General features: G+C 35.3%; 1 protein-coding gene across 6 annotated transcripts in view; it reads left to right on the top strand.

Annotated features, from left to right (window-relative positions):
- Window positions 1-14,502, top strand: part of TUSC3 (tumor suppressor candidate 3) — a 144,802-nt gene extending 130,300 nt beyond the window's left edge. For 3 of the 6 annotated variants that reach the window (XR_010389061.1, XR_010389060.1, XR_010389058.1), the window contains 2 exons: window positions 254-635; window positions 3,009-3,091. Coding sequence is in view for 2 of the 6 variants with exons in the window: in XM_026105379.2 (XP_025961164.1) it covers window positions 3,017-3,091; window positions 5,396-5,486; window positions 14,213-14,228 (182 nt within the window). In the remaining 4 variants the exon portion in view is untranslated. Of the gene's footprint in view, window positions 1-253; window positions 2,857-3,008; window positions 3,092-5,395; window positions 5,487-14,212 lie in introns of those variants that run through there. The other 3 variants (XM_026105379.2, XM_064511113.1, XR_010389059.1) reach the window with 2 other exon arrangements.
- Window positions 14,503-16,898: the final 2,396 nt, after the last annotated feature.

Genomic DNA, 16,898 nt, shown 5'->3' with positions numbered 1-16,898 from the left:
GATCTGGACATGATTTGAACCTAATTTTTGGTATTTGTATTTAGAATCAGTAATGCCTCTTAAATAGCGCAGTGCAGTAGTGTGGTTCCAATAGAATTCCCTTTGAAGCTTTACCCTTAGTGGGAACTCAGTTAAGCTGAAGTCCAGAGAACTTTTCAGTATTTAATATGTTCAACTTCTAATTCTTTTAGTGCATTTCCTTTTTCTACATAATGGGATTATAGGTTGGTGGTATATTTTCTTTTCTTTACAGATATTTCACAGAATCACAGAATGGCTGAGGTTGGAAGGGACCTCTGGAGATCATCTAGTCCAACCCCCCTGCTCAAGCAGGGTCACCTAGAGCACATTGCACAGGATCGCATCCAGACGGGTTTTGAATATCTCCAGAGAAGGAGACTCCACAACCTCTCTGGGCAACCTGTTCCAGTGCTCTTTCACCTTCACAGTAAAGAAGTTTTTCCTTATATTCAGATGGAACTGAATATTTAATTCTGCTTTGTTGATTGTTCCTGAAATAGCTGATCAGAAAGTATGTGCATACGAAATTCATGGATCCTAGAGAGATGCAGTATTTCAGTCCATCACAGTGCTTCCCAGCGGTAGTATAATGACATCGTAATAACTATAACCAGGTTAGTCTCCTGTGACCTTTCTGCAATTCTCTCTACTGCTTACAGAAGATACACTATGGATGAAGCATTCACATTACTTCCAGCTTATTTTTCTTCTCAATTGTTTCGAATTACTAAAATATTTAGGTGTAAAATTATACATGTGTTAATGCCTGTTTCATGATTAGGACCTGCTGGGATTCATAATGGAGGCATCCTGGTGCACAAGTCCCATGAAGTAACCAGTTCCCTAAACACAATCAGCAGAGCGTGCCTCTTAACAATATTAAATTAGCAAGAGTCAAGCAATTACAGACATATTCTTTCAAAACAGCCATTGAAAGAAGAGAAATAGTGATGCTAATGTTTATCTTAAAACCCTCATCAATTCCCATGTTATTGACTATGTACGCATTTCTGATGCTTTGGAAAAAAGTCTATAAATGGCGCTAAGAACAGGAATCTAAAGATGGTCTATCGCAAAATCACTGGGCTTCAATGGCAGTATCTCTTTCTTGCTTTTTTCTGCCATAAGGAATTGTGCATTCCTCTGTAGTAGGCCAGCATCAACAGAAAGATGGAGAATGCCTCAATTTCAGAACAAAATAGATACCAATTTCTTTACTTCCTGTGCAAATAGTTTATGTACAAGGCTATTACACAAAACTTCAATATAACCAGTTATTTCTAAGAGTCAGCCTGTGCTTTATACCTTGTGCAGGTATGAGAACGCAATTTGGGCTACTAATCTATTTCTAATAAGCGTCTAATTTAGGACTGTAGGTAGATGTCTATATGCAAGAGATGGTATTTAAACATACATTTTTTTAATATTGCCTATTGCCTGAGGTGAGCATTTGCCTCTTTTCACCCTCAGTGTTTGCTTTTGTTAGTTCTATTATTTGAGATTTGAGTTTTCTCATTCTATGTATTCGAAATTTAGAAATACCAAACCCAAATCAGGGTGCTAGTCTCAGATTAAGTATGATGTGATTTCTAAATCCTTTTGCTTATGCTTAGTTTAATTGAAAATGTGTAACTGAAATTTATTATTAAAATTATGGTCTGACGTGACAAATACCAATATGGACATTGATAGGAATAGTGCAAGATACATTTCTTGGTGTTTTTGAGTCCTGTATAATGTTACAGGATACAGATATTGCTCCTGTATGTAGGATATTTGATGTATTTCTTTGGTCAATAGAAATGTCTTCTCATTCTTTAAGTTTTTAGTTAGTCTTTCATCCTCCTACATAACCCTGGGTAAGTAACATTTTAAAAAATTCTTCCTCATTCAAGATTCAGTTATCTTTGAATATTGGGGTATTTCTCTGAACACCTGCAAGGACGTTGCATTATGTTGTCTGATTCTGTTTTTTGAAACATACACCAACACATAAATATGATGCATACACAGTTAATAATACTCTATCTCCTGAGGAATAACAGTATCTGCAGACGCAATTATAGAGCACTGAGGCATCTGCAGACATGGAGATGATAAAAGAAAATGGCAGATGGATAGGAGATAGGTTATTGTGTAAGTAACAGACACTATAACAGTCTGTCTTTTGAAATGAAGACTTATTTGATTAAGCAAAGAACATTGTAGTATGCTATGAATACAGTAGAAAACTATCAAAATTTGTAATGTCCAAGTGAAGTTCCTATTTTCTGAAACTGTGAGATCCCATGATGCGCTCCTACCTCAGTATGGCATTCACACATGCCCCCTGTTCAGAACAGGTGTTAAGCACAGTAGTAACCATTCCTTTTTATTTATAGTTTCAAATAAAAATTAAGTGAATGGTTTCAGATCTTGCTAGATTAGTTAATTTGTTTTATCATTATGTACTTGCTCACACTTGTAACACATAATTAGACAGTAAAACACTGAAAGTGACTGAGGACTTTGCCTCTGAGATATTTCTCTGCTGAATAAAATTAAGCAATATGAAACTAAAAAGGGAGATAATGTCTATTTAAAAGCATTTTAACAGCTTTAGTTTGCATCAGATAATGAATGAATTAATAGAACTGTGTGCAATAACACTGAATGTTTTCTGGTTTAGTCTTCATTTTCTAAAATACTTTATTTTCAAGATACAGCATACTGTAAGATAGTGGGGAATAGCTGTTTCCATAATGATTAAAACTCTGTGTCCTGCTTGTGTCTTTGCAATTTCTTGAATCGTCTTTCCTTTCTTTTGTAGAATATGTAAATAAAAATGTTACTGCACATTTTTGCCATAGATGAGTGTATTTGTTCAGTACAGATTGTGATGGGGAACTTTATAAATATTGTTTCATTTAATGAAAGCTTTAGTTTGTAGGATGTATCTTTGTGGCTTTCTTGAGATATCCACACATCTACTGTTTCCTTGACAAAAGCGATATAGATGCTGCTATCACCATGGGGATGGTACTCCTGAATGAAGCTGCTACATCCAAAGGCGATGTTGGAAAAAGGAGAAGTAAGTTAGTTACTGCAATTAAGAAAATATTTACACAACTAAAAGAAATTGAAAAATTACAAATGTATACCAAATTAAGTTTTCAAAAAGTCTCCCTTAAACCAATTTTTACCTTTTGTGGGGTGGAGATTGAGAGAGTATCAAACTTGTGTAACTATACCTGCATTCACATGAAGTTATAACAGTATAAAAATATCTTAAGCAGACTTAGCCAAGCTACTACTTGTCACAGTATCTGCACAATGCAGTACTGCACAATATGAAGGTTTTCTGTCTCTTCAGTTGTATTGCAAGTTAATGAGATAAAGAACAAAAGTTTCAAAACATCATTTTCAAAGATGACAACATCCGAAGGAGTATGAAAATTATTTTACTAGGTACACTTTGCCAGTATCATATGTCTCAGGGGAAGGTGAAAGCCCAACAGCAGATGTGGTACAGGACATATCTTAATATGTAATGTCCAAAGAATCTCAGCTTGAAGTGAAAATTTTATATTTTTCTGATTTTTTTTGTCATTCAGAATATGTAGAAGCTTTTTTTGTCAATGAATTGCTTAAGCACAGAGATTTAAACTTCCTAATTCTTATGTTGAACAACCTCTTACTTACCAGGACATAAGTTTACGCAAATACTTCCATCAGCGTTTGTACCTTTCATATGTTTTTTCAAAGCCCCTCGTATATACCCCTTTTCTAATGTAAGGAATTCAAGACCTTTTAAAGATATCAGACTTTCTATGCTGCTTTGCCATTCTTTCTTAGTTCAGTTCTTTAGTACCTTCCACGCCATACACAGTACTCAGAAAGAAGTAGCTGACTGTTTTATGTAGACGCATTCTGTATTTCTTCCTAATTGCTGATTGAATGTTGTCTAGAGATTTCTGGTCTACATGATTTTGTGGTTTTCTTCAGTGAGCTGTAGATGTCTAAATTTTAAAAAATTTTTACACCAACTTTGATGTCAGTGTCAGGAGAGACATTCACATGCGTTTCATTGGAATGTAATCTTAGATCCTGTTTGACATCTGAGTCTGTGCAGATGGACATAGTGAAATAATGGTGGGATACAGTACAAATTCAAACTCTGTTCTGCTTGTGACCCTGGTGTGAATGCTTTCTGTGTACCTGCCTTCCACTGTTCATGCTTGACAATTTATTCATCCATATCTTGAAACTGTATTTGAAACTCATGATTTCTTTACAAGGAAGTGTGTTTATAAAAATTTTATGTGGGTGGTTTTCTCAAAATAATTGCAGAAATTTTATATTTAAATTGACACGTTAGTTTCCACATAGTCAATTTTAATGAAAAATATTTATCATCAGCTTCACTGGCTTGATGGTTGCTTCATCTTTGCTCAAAGCCAGCACACTTCTGAAGCATGAATATTGTAATTAAATAGCAAAGGTTTGGCTAAACTAGAAATAGTATAAGAAGAAAAGCTTTAAAATTCAAATGAGCTCACTAGAACTGAAAGATTATCTAATGTAGATGAGATGCATCTCAATTATATGCATCAGCCTGTAAGATGCTGCCTGTTTTTTACACACAGTTGAACGAGCTATCATGACTGAAAAGGTTTCGTGATATTACTACACAGGTGCCAACTGGTGTCAAATTTTATTTGTTAATTTCAGCATTTACTTTCCTAATTTGTTCTTAGCCTGAAAAGGCTCAAAGTGCTTGCATCTGGATGCTATCAAAAGGTCTGCATCATTGTTACTTATCTTCAAAACCTAAAGATTTATGCTGCTGTCAAGTTCAGAGGAAAAAAGTAATCTGGCCACCAGCCTTGGATCTTATTACAGTGGAATGTTTTAGCCGCTAAGAACTAGATAAGGTAATTACTATACTGCCTTCACCATTACTTTAGCCTTAGTTGACTAGAGAGAACATGACTCCATTAGTGAAAGGATATTTTTCTAAACATAATTTGTTTTCTGGAAAGAAAAGCAAATACCTGAAATTACATTGCTTCATATGTATAATTTACAGGGTTATTAAATCCATTATCAGTAGCAAGGTGTTTACATCCACAAACATTTGAGTTGCAGATTGCTGCTCCCTTTTCTTGAAAATACATTCATACTGACAAGTTATTTTGCTTAATAACCATAAATATTATTTCCGCATGTGTTCGCAGTCCTGTCAGAAGATAGTGGGCATCAGTAAGCAAGGCAGCAACACTTCTGTATTCTGTGTCAAAATTTTTCATAAATGATTGACATAAATAATATTCTTTGTAGACATTCTAGATTTAAATCTTTAATGTGCTAGTAAACAAACTTATTTTCTTTCCAGTAATATGCCTGGTAGGCCTGGGTCTGGTGGTATTTTTCTTCAGCTTCCTGTTGTCGATATTCCGCTCCAAATACCATGGCTACCCATACAGGTAATCTCTTATTAAATCCTCACTTCAGATAACTTTTTATATATTTTAATAACTTTGTGTATGTTTTAAAATAGCTTTTAGCTAAGAATTTGTTAATTAATTTTTATCACTGAAGTCTGTGGGAGCTGGAAGAAGCAGAAAGCGTGGTGATTCATTCAAGCAAACCAAGAAGGTCTGAAAAGCTAATGGGCCTAGCAAGACTGTTACTGTAGACCAGCAGTTTTGAGCACAGACCACAGCATACAGAAGTACTCCCAGAAAAATGCAAAAGGAAACACATGCTTGAATTTTTAGACCTTTATTAGATATTTATTTGTGTATCTTTATAGCTAAGATATATAGATACATATATATAAAAAACAGAAGACACAAAAAACAATCCAGTGTGTATTCCTAAGTTCTGATTTATCACTAAAAGTTCCACCTTCCTTTGTCAACCACACCAGAAGAGGAAAGAAAGGATTAAGGCCTCTGTAAGGTCTCTGCATTTTGTAGGTAGATGCTTTTTGGCTGGCAGGTTACCTACAGAGATAGTCTGGACTTGTGATTCACATCTCCTTCACATCAGCTGTTCTATTCTGTTTCAGTAGTCTGTCATGAACAGAGATGGATGGCCCATATCATTTTCTCATGATCCTGTTATCATTTTCAGAAGTACATGAAAAAGCCTAGATAGTGGAAGGAAACCAAGGAAAGGTGCAGTTAGGCAGTCATCAGCGATTTAGAAATGATGGACCAGGCTACTTAGTAATACAGTGACATTTCCCTAATCATCAAGTTTGTAGAACAAAACAGAGACCTGTTGATCTTTCTCTTCCAAAACTTTAAGATTGCTAAAGTATTTTTAATGAGGAAGAGTCCTGCTCCTTCATATCCTCCAAGACAGCAGTTTCAATCCATTAGCTTCTGATCCTGTTTGAAACTATGCTTTTCTTCCTTCTGCCTGAGTCTTTGTTCCGTTTTCACCCTTTTTCCTGTTAATGCTCACAGGCAACTAACATTTTATGTACTTTAGCCTTAGTCACTAATAGCCGAGTATACACTTAAGATAGGTACATTAGGCCTTAGTTTTTGCTCTTGAAACATCTGAATATTCATATACGTATATAGCTGACATAGTCTTAAAGTGCTATGCTAGACTTCATAGTGCAGATAATATGCATCTGAGGGCTGTTTTTTCTCCTCTAGCTGGCCAATGCATTTAAAAGAGATTAGATTTGCCTTTATTTCCAGTGAGTTTATAAACCAGTTGACTAATCCTTCACAGAATATTAGTCTGTATTACCATTACCATAGATGAAAGAGTGTGTGGGTGACATGCATGGTACAATGTAGGTATAGTAACAATTTTCTGAAAGATCTGATATGTTGAAATCCCATCTGATACATATTGGTGGTAAGGGAAGTATTAGTACAGAAGATTCAGTGGGTTATATTTTAAAGTTGATAACAAAAGAAGTGTATTAATGTTAAGATTTCTGCTGTTTTTACAGTCACTGTTAAAGAATCATATGAGGAATACTTCTACAGGTTTTCTCAGATACTTCTTAGAGACGATTTCTATGTCTAGGCCTTGTGCATTAGTGCAACAGGCAGCTTTCTAGTCTGTGTTTTGTTCCACTCATAGGATTTAGCCTTGTAAAACCAACTAAACCAATCGCACTTTTAAGATAATAGATAAAATTTTTCTGTTAGCTTATGCTATGAGGCCTGTTCACCTATTTTCTTGTTCTAGTCTCTTCATATAGGTTAATTGATATTTAATCTAGATCATCTTAGCTTTGTTCCTGTCATTCAATAACAGCATATTCAAGATAGGAAGACTTCCCTTTGCAATAGCCACAGAAGGCCTGCCCCTGCTTTTTACTCTTTCCTGTTAGGGGAAGAGCTATATAAAGACCCCAATTGTCTAATATTGCAAGGTTTCATTACTATGTAGTCAATAGTTTGTCATCTGGGATAGTCTGTACAGCATCTCCATATCCTTTCTAGAGACTACCTTTTAGCCTTGGGGAGACTTGGAGTGAAAGATTTCAGTTTTCCTATGTGTGAGATGTTCTTACTTAAAGGGGTTACAAGCTTGGCCTGCAGCTTGTTGGCTCACTCAAGCAGCGCTGCTGCAGAATGCCTACCCGTGGTCTGAGCTCACTTGCATCTTTTCATAACAAGTTTATTCAAATTAAAGAAGGGTTTGTTTGTTGTGTTCCTTTAAAATTTCAGAGCTACTGAAGAAAACCTGAAGGTGTAATAGCTTCATTTTTAGTCTCTTCATCCTAGGAATGTTCTTACAACGTATTAATAACATGCTTATACTGTAGAGACTATGCCACCTGCCAGACCTTGCATGGCTTTTGTGAATATTAGCCCTGGAGATTTTTGGCTACTGTATGATGCTTGGGACTTCTGAGACTGAACGGTATCTTGTGAACATGATTATGCTGTGCGAGTTAGTGTATCTACACAGCACCATGGATGTTAATGCAGACCTATTTGCTCAGTTTTGTTACTTACCTATTGTAAGCGTTAAACATCTTATTTTAAGTAATATAGGGTTTTCCCTTATGTTTTCTTGCTTATGTGTTTGCTGTATGTTTTGGGGGGACAGATTTTCTTTTTTCACCATTGAATCTATATTTGGTAAAATATCAGAGATTCTGGAAGCCAGTTTAAGTTTTAGGAAAATACCTATCTTTTCTATGGCATCTAGCAAAAGTTGGAGCCCTGTGTAGATTTTAGACTCCTCACTTAGTATCCAAGCTAAGAATGAAGGACATCAAGAAGCAGAAAAAAAAGAAGGGAGAGAACTTCTGAATTCTGTCAAAGGTTTAAGTTCAAGAAATTTAATTAAATGTACAATTCATTTGGAAGAGAAGTGCACCTATTTCTGTGCTAAAGCAAGCGAAGACCAAAAGAAATCCAGGATAGTGCTGTAAGGAGTGATTCATCACAACCCTGTTATAATTGGGTATTGCTGCATCATATTGTTACCATGAAGAAATTATTAGATCCATAAACCAAATTCTGTTCTAAGGAGCTAAGTAGATTCGCTATTGCAACTTATTAATCAGTAACACCCATCAAGTAAATTCATGAAAGAATAAACCCTGTGTAGATGCATGGGAACATGAAAAACATCATTTAATAGCTGGCTCAGTGCTACTCAGTTTGGAGTTTTGTTTTGTTGTTTTTTAATAACACTACTGTTCCTGCAGAATTAAGCAAGGTTTTACAGGCTTGCTTATACTGCCCTCGATTCTCCATTAATGGGAATCAGCTAATCATTCAATGTTAAATCCTCACTCAATACAAAATTACTGAAAACTGTCACTAGAACTGATCCTACTCCTTTGCTGTTATCAGCTTTCATTTGGTTGTTTCCAAATGGGTTGTTTACTTATCTCTTCCTTTCAGCATTAAATATTTGAGGTTTCTGTGTGGATTTTTGTCTTAGGGAGCTCTGACCCCACTTTCTGTAGTGCTGTTGTAAATAAACATGCTATTGATTCTTTGACTCTTCAGTGATCTCAACCATGTCATCTTCATGGCAAATCTCAGTTTGCTACAAAAACAGATACTGTTTCTTAAGAAGAGAAGCTTCTGCTTGATTTGTGTATATAGTTCGAAAGAATTTTAATGAAGTGAGTGTGCAGAACACTAAAGAGGAATATAGGACCAAGTATATTAACTCCGTTCTTCTCTCTTTGCCCCTTTAATTTTATATCCTGTATTTTAACAGTCATCTGTGCTTATATACATTCAGCTTTTTGTTTCATTTCCTTAGCATCTTCAACAGAATCCCAGCATAGATATATCTTAAGATGTGAAATTTGTCTCTTTACTTTCACTGGTTGTAGATTTCACCTTGAAACTATCAGTCTTTGTGTGATATTATAGCTCCTCCTGATCCTCAGGCTGGCAAAGCTTTGCCTTTTACAATACTAACAGTGAGGCATACTAATGACCTGTCAGTTAAAAAAAGAAAAAAAAAGAAAATCTTTATGTTGGCATGCCTAAAACAATATTTAAAGAAAACTGAAATTAATGCTATGTACAGAGTCACAAGGATCAACTTTACTGTCCTATTTCAAAGAAAGTCAAATAAACTAAATCACTTGTGTACTCTGTCACTGAACAACCAAATACGTCTTCTGTGAAGCATCATGCATCCATAAAAACTGAAAAAGTAACACAACCTGCTGTGCATCCTCTTTCTCACCACTGACCTGCATGTCATGAAGATATATCAAAACAAAGGTGGATGAAAATAAATCAAGAGTCAAAGACTGGAGAAGGACTGCTATTTCCTTTTCTAATATGCATAAAACAAAAGACTGGTAATGCTGTTATTTCCTTGACCCCAGTAATGCCATTGTCATTGTTCTTTCCAGTGACAAACAGTAAAGGGTCCAGGGGAATCCTAGATAAAAGCACAGATCTATAAATGTGCTCTTTAGGGAGCCCATATGTATGTGGGAGGGGAAAGTAGCACTATGTTTACATTTTTTTCATTCCCTTTAGACATTTTCCAGTAAAGTTTTTATATTTTTTCCTGAAGGCTAGGGTTGGATTCTTTTCCGTTATGAATATGCAGGTAAAATACCCTTACAAATAAACACTCAGAATGGGAGAGGTGATGCAAAAACTGACAATAACATGCACTCATAAATGGAGGTGATTATGGATGTTTCTTACTGAGTAAATGGAATCGTGATGGATACTCATCCAGCGTGGAACAAATATCTCTCCTAGAGCCATTTTTACCATGGCAAGACCTTTTGATGCTTGTACCTACCCACTCTTTTTTACAGGAGCAAGATGGAATTTTTCTTGTTGCTAAAACGTGTATTTTAATTGCTATCATTAACTAACTGTTGAAAGATAACGTATTTGATTATCAAAGAAATGTCACTTTACATGTTGAACATTTTTCCCTTTATAATGTTTTCTGGATAAGACAGGAGTATTGATATATCTAAGAGATCTTTTTAGGAAGACTTTTCCTCACTCCAAGATTTTCAGTGATTAAGTGATATATTAAGTGACTGAGCAATAAAATCTCATTATATTAGCATAGCTTTTTTTCTGTTGAGTAACTACAAGAGAAGGACAGAGAGAATATTCTTAACTATACACCAAATCCATGCACCATAAGTAACTTTGGCAGTCAGGAAAGAGCTTGAAATTACAGTGGAAAATTCTATGCAAACCACACATTAGGCAATTGCAGTCCAAAAAGCACATAGAATATTTAAAAGAATGGGGAAAGACGGTAAAAATGAATTAAAACATCAGTGCACTACTACAGACTGTGATATTTCACATACTGTAGGCAATTACTATCACCTCATCTTTGCTATTTTTCTTAGTTAAATCAGACCTCTTGAAACAAGTTTATTTCCCAAGACAAGGATAATTCTTTTGCTTGACACTGATTTGAGGCGATAAATAGTTTCAAGGTGTTGCCATTAAATTTAAACATTAACCAGCTTCTGTAAGAGCAGCTTCAGCTAGGGAATGTTAGCAGTGTAAATATTTGTAACTTGGATTTCTTCAAGAAGACAGATGGATAAAAGTGTTATCCACTATTTACTGATGCTAAAAAAAAAAAAAAAAAAAAAAAAGTCTCTCAATGAATTTTGTGAGCTTTGACTGAATTTTGCCAGCTGATCTGTGTTGTCTCTTCTACTTTGTTTTGTGGGTGAATTTCTTAGAGCAATTTCATAATTGTCAACATCTCTAATTATGCTTTCAAGTCTACATGTCTCGCCACTTGCAGTTTTTTTAAATCTGATTTTAGATGATTTGCACACCTGAAAATTTGAAGTTTTCATGTAATTTTTCATTAAGTTGCTTTTAATGCTTTAAGGTATTTTGATAAGTGCAGTTAAGTGCTTCATTATCAGATTATCCTTTTTATCTGGATAGTATTGAAAAGGTAGTATGAAAGTCTAGTTAGAACATTAAAAAAAAATCAGTCTTTCAGAACTATATGTTGGTAGAATGGAAAAATACATTATGTATTGACTAACAGAGAAAAGAAAGTAAGCTCCAAGAAAGCCTAATAAGTAAGGGACGGCTTGCTTTCATCAAAAAAACGTAAATGTTAAATCAGACATGAAGTATTCATTTATTACTTAAAAAGTCAGTGCACCAAGAAAAGACCAAAGATGCCTTAGAGGTATAAAATTCCTCATATACACCATATATACCATATGAGAAATGTCCACCTTCATCATAATTAAGTTCATTTTAGTAAACAAATCCTGTATAATATTGGGCATTCGAAGTTAAATACAAGTGATTAAAACTGAGTACTTATGTCTTTAAACTCTACAGGTAAAATATTAGTAAATAGAACAAATGGTATTTGCAGACTGATGAAATTAAATTTATTAATAAACTTGAGTAATACTAACAGCTTTTTAGATGTTATGTTATCCATATTGACTTCATGCATAATTAAATTGATTCGCTTAAGGTTTATGAACTGATAAATCTATTTCTAATAAATACTGAAATTCACATCAAATCTATAACATTACGCAAAAGAGGCTATCTTCAAATCTGAGGAAATCAGGATTGTTCTAAAAAAATGAGGGAGCAATAATATACATTTGTCAAAACAATGCATCTTAAATTTACCATTTTCTATATTCCTTCTCCTAATTTGGCTAGACACCATGTTCTTCAGAAAGAAGCTGTCCAGTGAAATGCAAGAGCAAACAGCTCAGTCTCCTCTGCTTGCCCAAACCATCCAACAACATACTGAGTTCACACATATCCACAGACCTCCACATTCCCGTCTGTGTAAAGCTTCCAAGTTCGGTGCAGGTTTCTAGTCCTTTAAAGAACAGGAGAAATGAATTTTAGGGTGTGTTGCCCCATGGCACAGCTCTTCAGAAGGCAATGCACTATGTCAAACCACATGCATGCCATTCTGTAAGTAGGACCTTCTTTATGTGATTACCGCTTGTAACAATCTTTATTTTTACTTTTATGGTTTTCCCATAAGCCTTCTAGCTTTACTATTTACTCCTATTTCCTCTACCTAATTTGAGTCAGTTGTTGTCCGAAAGGCCACAGTTCGGCCATCCCTTTCTGTTCTGTTTTCCCTTGCTTTCCGCATTGGGATATGGTGGGGCTTTTTGTTTGTTTGTTTTCAGGTCTACTCCAACATATGTTGTCCAATTTCTCATTCTTGATTTTTCAGAAACCTTTCCTTCCCCCTCCCTTTTTCTGCTACTCTGTGGTGGAGGGTTTTTTCCTCCTTGTGTATCCAGCCTCTTAGACTTGTTTTATAACTAACTACTACATAGTTTTAAGTGTTTACTTTATGCCATGTTCTGTATTATCTCTTAATGGCTAAAGATACAGTCTGCTTGCAGACAGAAAGTAAGGAACAATAAATATGGCAGTGGTGTATTTATCCAAAATCGCACATAATATTTACGATATTAATCACAATATTTATCTTTCTCTACAGTTTTAAGCACATCATTCAGTCTTTAAGCCCTCTTGCATCTAGCAAATCTACATGCCTTTCAACTGTAATCTTCAGCCCTTCACTCTTCCCCCTCCCATACTTTTTTTTTCTACCACCACTGTTCCTCTCCCTTCTTACTTTTTTCCTGTCCATGGCCTTATACCTCTAACCTAGGTCTGGATTACCTTCTTTTTTTGGTCTTTGTGCACAGCATTGTATTTCTCCATTCAGCACCTTACAATTCGCCTCTTTGTACAGTTGTTCTTAATGGCTTTTCCCTTTCAAAAATCAATTCACCCTCAAGCATCCAGCTAGTTGCCATCTGCCTTGGTTTATATGTCTTGCCTAGTGAGCTTGTCAGCTTTTTGTAGCAGGGAACATCTTTATACTGTGTTTTAAGCTTATGGTTTTGTATGGATGTTTTGTAATGATTAAGCAGTTATGCCGTGAATAGAAAACTGATAAGTTACTACAACATGTGTATGCTAGAGCACACTACATATCTGTAAGGAAATGAAAGATCTTTTATGAAAAGCTAGAAGCAGTGAAGTTAAAGAAAGTCTGCCATTAATTACTTCACATAGTTCACACTATGGCCATACACAAGACTTTTCCTCTGTTTTCCCACTTCCCCATTTGTGAGATAACTATTCTTTGGTAAAGTACTTGGAAATCCTTTAATGAAAGTTATGACAAGCAATATATTTGTATTTTTAAAGTATGAAGTTTTGTTCCAGGGGAAAAAATGGCAATGTGTATGCAATAATGCAATGTCATCTGAAACTTCTTTGTTTATTAAAACATTAAGAATTTAAGTGTCTGCAGCCCTACAGAGCCTTGCCAAGTCTTCTAGACTCTCCCCTCTCTGGCACCAGTTTAACAGTGAAGGAAGAATGTTTTAAATAAATCTGAAACATCTCCTGGGAGAGGTAGTTCTCAGTTTAAATAGTAAGAGCAGATGCAGAACTTAATTGAAAAGAACAGATGTTTGAAGTACATTTTGCTTTTTAAAATTTTTAATAGGAAAATTTAAGTTTCAGTCACTCAACTTTTATTTATTTTGATAACTTTCATGCTTGCTTAGTAATTACTTAATGGGATAAAAAAAATTAAGAGATCATCATGCAAATGTTGAATGACTTTTCTAATGAATGTTTTGAAGTACTTGTTTATTCTGTTAAAATAATTGTGATGCTATATTTTATATGCTTTTTTCAACACTTAAACTTTTTTCTCTTTTCAGCTTCTTAATTAAATGAATTCAAGAGGGATTCATTTAGAGCTGTTTCCTGTGAAGAAAACTGTTACTGATATTATCTGCTTACCAATCTTACATGTATTCAAGAATCTTTTATTGGTTTATCTGTTTTTGTGGTAAGTTATATAGTATGCTGATAGACAAATGAATGCAGTTTTATGCAATGAATGCTTAATTTATAGAAACATACAGTAATCATCCCACTGGGAAGTGTTAAAGTTATGAATACAGTATACTCAGTGGTCAAGAGTTTAAATAAAGTTCATTATAATGGGTGTCTGTTTAAGGCTTCCTCATTAACAGGAGTACAAGAGTGGCAAGATTTTCTCTCTCAAGTTTTTGGAAGGTTTTGAGATGCACTTTAGAAACTGAACAAAATATCATGGGTTTTTCAACTACTGTTAAGAGAAATACTATGGTGGGAACTATATGCCTCTTACCACCACCTTGCTCTGAAACTACGTTAAGTTCAGGGAACAATAGGATTCTGCCCAGGATTTTTAAGAGGTGGTATACCAACCATGGTAACACCATGCTATGAAGGGTTATGAAGATATAATTAAGTCCCAAACAATTATCTAAATGTCATTTACTTTTAGGCAAGACCATACACAGTCCAAAACCTCTGTCCCCATCCAGGATCCTGCTAGGAGATATTTGTGTTTTCTCAGGGATGTTCAAGATACCAGTTTCCTCTGACAGCTCATGACTACTCACATGCTAATACTCATATCCATTAAATAAATAAAGCAAACCACACACACAAAAAAACAGATGTTACAACTCATGCTTTTCAGGGATATATTAGTCATCATCAATGTGTCAGCTGGTATAATTCAGGAACTGTTAGGAGATTAAAAAATGTTCAGATTTCATTCTATTTTTCCTGGTAACTCCCTCGCCAGAAGTGGCTTCTGCAAAAGAACCTGAGATAACTATCCTGCTGCACCTCTTTCAGAGGCATTTGAATGTCCCTGGGGTCTCTGTTTATTACAAAACTGTCACATGAAGAACTGGAACAACATTTTGATCACAAAGAGCTCTGCAACAACGTAATGTGATGTACCAGCCAAGGTGTCCAGTATCCCTTTCTAAACCTCTTTTTGACTTAAAGCCCTCACTCCATTGTTGCTGGTTTTCCTTTGGAGAAGGTCAGCAGCTACAATAAAAGTTTCAGCATCTTTTCTTGCCAGACCTTAGGCATGTTTAAGATCTGTCAGAGTTTATTGTTGCTTCAAGAGGCTCTCTACTGTCATTACTGCACAAGTATCATCATTTTCCTTTGTGAACTAGCATAGTACTTTCAAGTGTCATTCACACAGAGAGATACCTGAAGAAGCGCATTAAAAGGCTTTGGTTTCAATTGGTCATGCTTTCTGGGTTACTCTCCCTTCAAACACCCCTTGCAACTGATTCATTTCAGGAAAACAATTAACATTTAATGTCATTACAGGTTTAAGTAGTTATTTATCATCCTTTTGAGGGAGGGAATTCTTTTTTGCAGGTCCCAGGTTTTCTGACACTAATAAAGCAGCACTAAATGGTGCTCCAGTGTGTTGTGCATTAGTAAGACAAAAAAATTGGGCAAGATAGTAGAGATAAGTGAAGATGAATAATAGACTGTCTCTGGTATAGACTAGCTTTCAGTATGATTTGTAGATGGGGTAAAGCAAGCAGCAGTACTCCCAGGAGTGTCAGAAGTCTAAACGCAAAGGTACTGCTCAAATGTAGATTTAGAGTATTACCACATAGTGGATTTGTAGACAGATTACAGTTACAAAATGTATTCTTGATGGTGTCAGGCTCAAAGTGACTAAGAGCTAGCTAGAGTTCACTACCAGGGATATTCATATACCTTTTCCAGTTTTCACACTTGACATGCTTCCCAATACAAATGTTCGTACTGTGAGGAAATAATGGAATTAAGCCTCATTCTCCCCATGAACTTCATTTGCATTCAGATATGTTCTGTGCTGAAAATCTTTTATTTAAACCTTTGTGTTATTTGCAGTCAGCAGTATATAGTATTCAGGTAAATAACTGAAATAAATAATATAACCTAAATAATATCAGAAAAGCAGAAAAGTAGAAAGCTTGCTGTAAGGAGTTGCTGGCATTCAGAACAAGAGTAGGATTTTGCTTGCCTTTCCATAATCTGCACTAAGAACCCAAGAACAAGAGTAGGATTTTGCTTGCCTTTCCATAATCTGCACTAAGAACCCAACAGCAGTATTTTTCAGTAGCAAGAATACAAGCAAAAGCTTTTGTGTGACACTGATTATAGGAAATGGCTAGGAAGAGTTTATTCAGTATATACTCTGTGTAACAGAGAAGATGCTGCAGGTGGCTTGAGCTGGACTTAACAGCTATTTTCTGTGTTGCTACCTTCACCAAGGAAAAGTTTCTCCATTTCCAGATAGACATAAAATAAAAATCAGAGTATCTGATGGTCTCTAGCATTCCAGCCTATCTTCCTTGAAGGAGATAACCAGCTTTCTAAAATAATTAGTTAGCCTCACTGAAGCAGAAAGTGTAGTTGCCTTTCTAAATCCTATCAGCATATAGTTTGCTGCATATACCACCATCTGCTCCCAGCTGGAGTAAATGCAAAATATTGAGAAAGGTGTTTTATCATGAGCTACACCAGTTAATGTAGGACATTGGGTCACAC

Source organism: Dromaius novaehollandiae, chromosome 4 (genome assembly GCF_036370855.1).
Source record: "Dromaius novaehollandiae isolate bDroNov1 chromosome 4, bDroNov1.hap1, whole genome shotgun sequence".
Taxonomy (NCBI): Eukaryota; Metazoa; Chordata; class Aves; order Casuariiformes; family Dromaiidae; genus Dromaius; species Dromaius novaehollandiae.
Note: the sequence above shows the minus strand (reverse complement) of the source record. Positions and strands in the feature narration are given on the sequence as shown.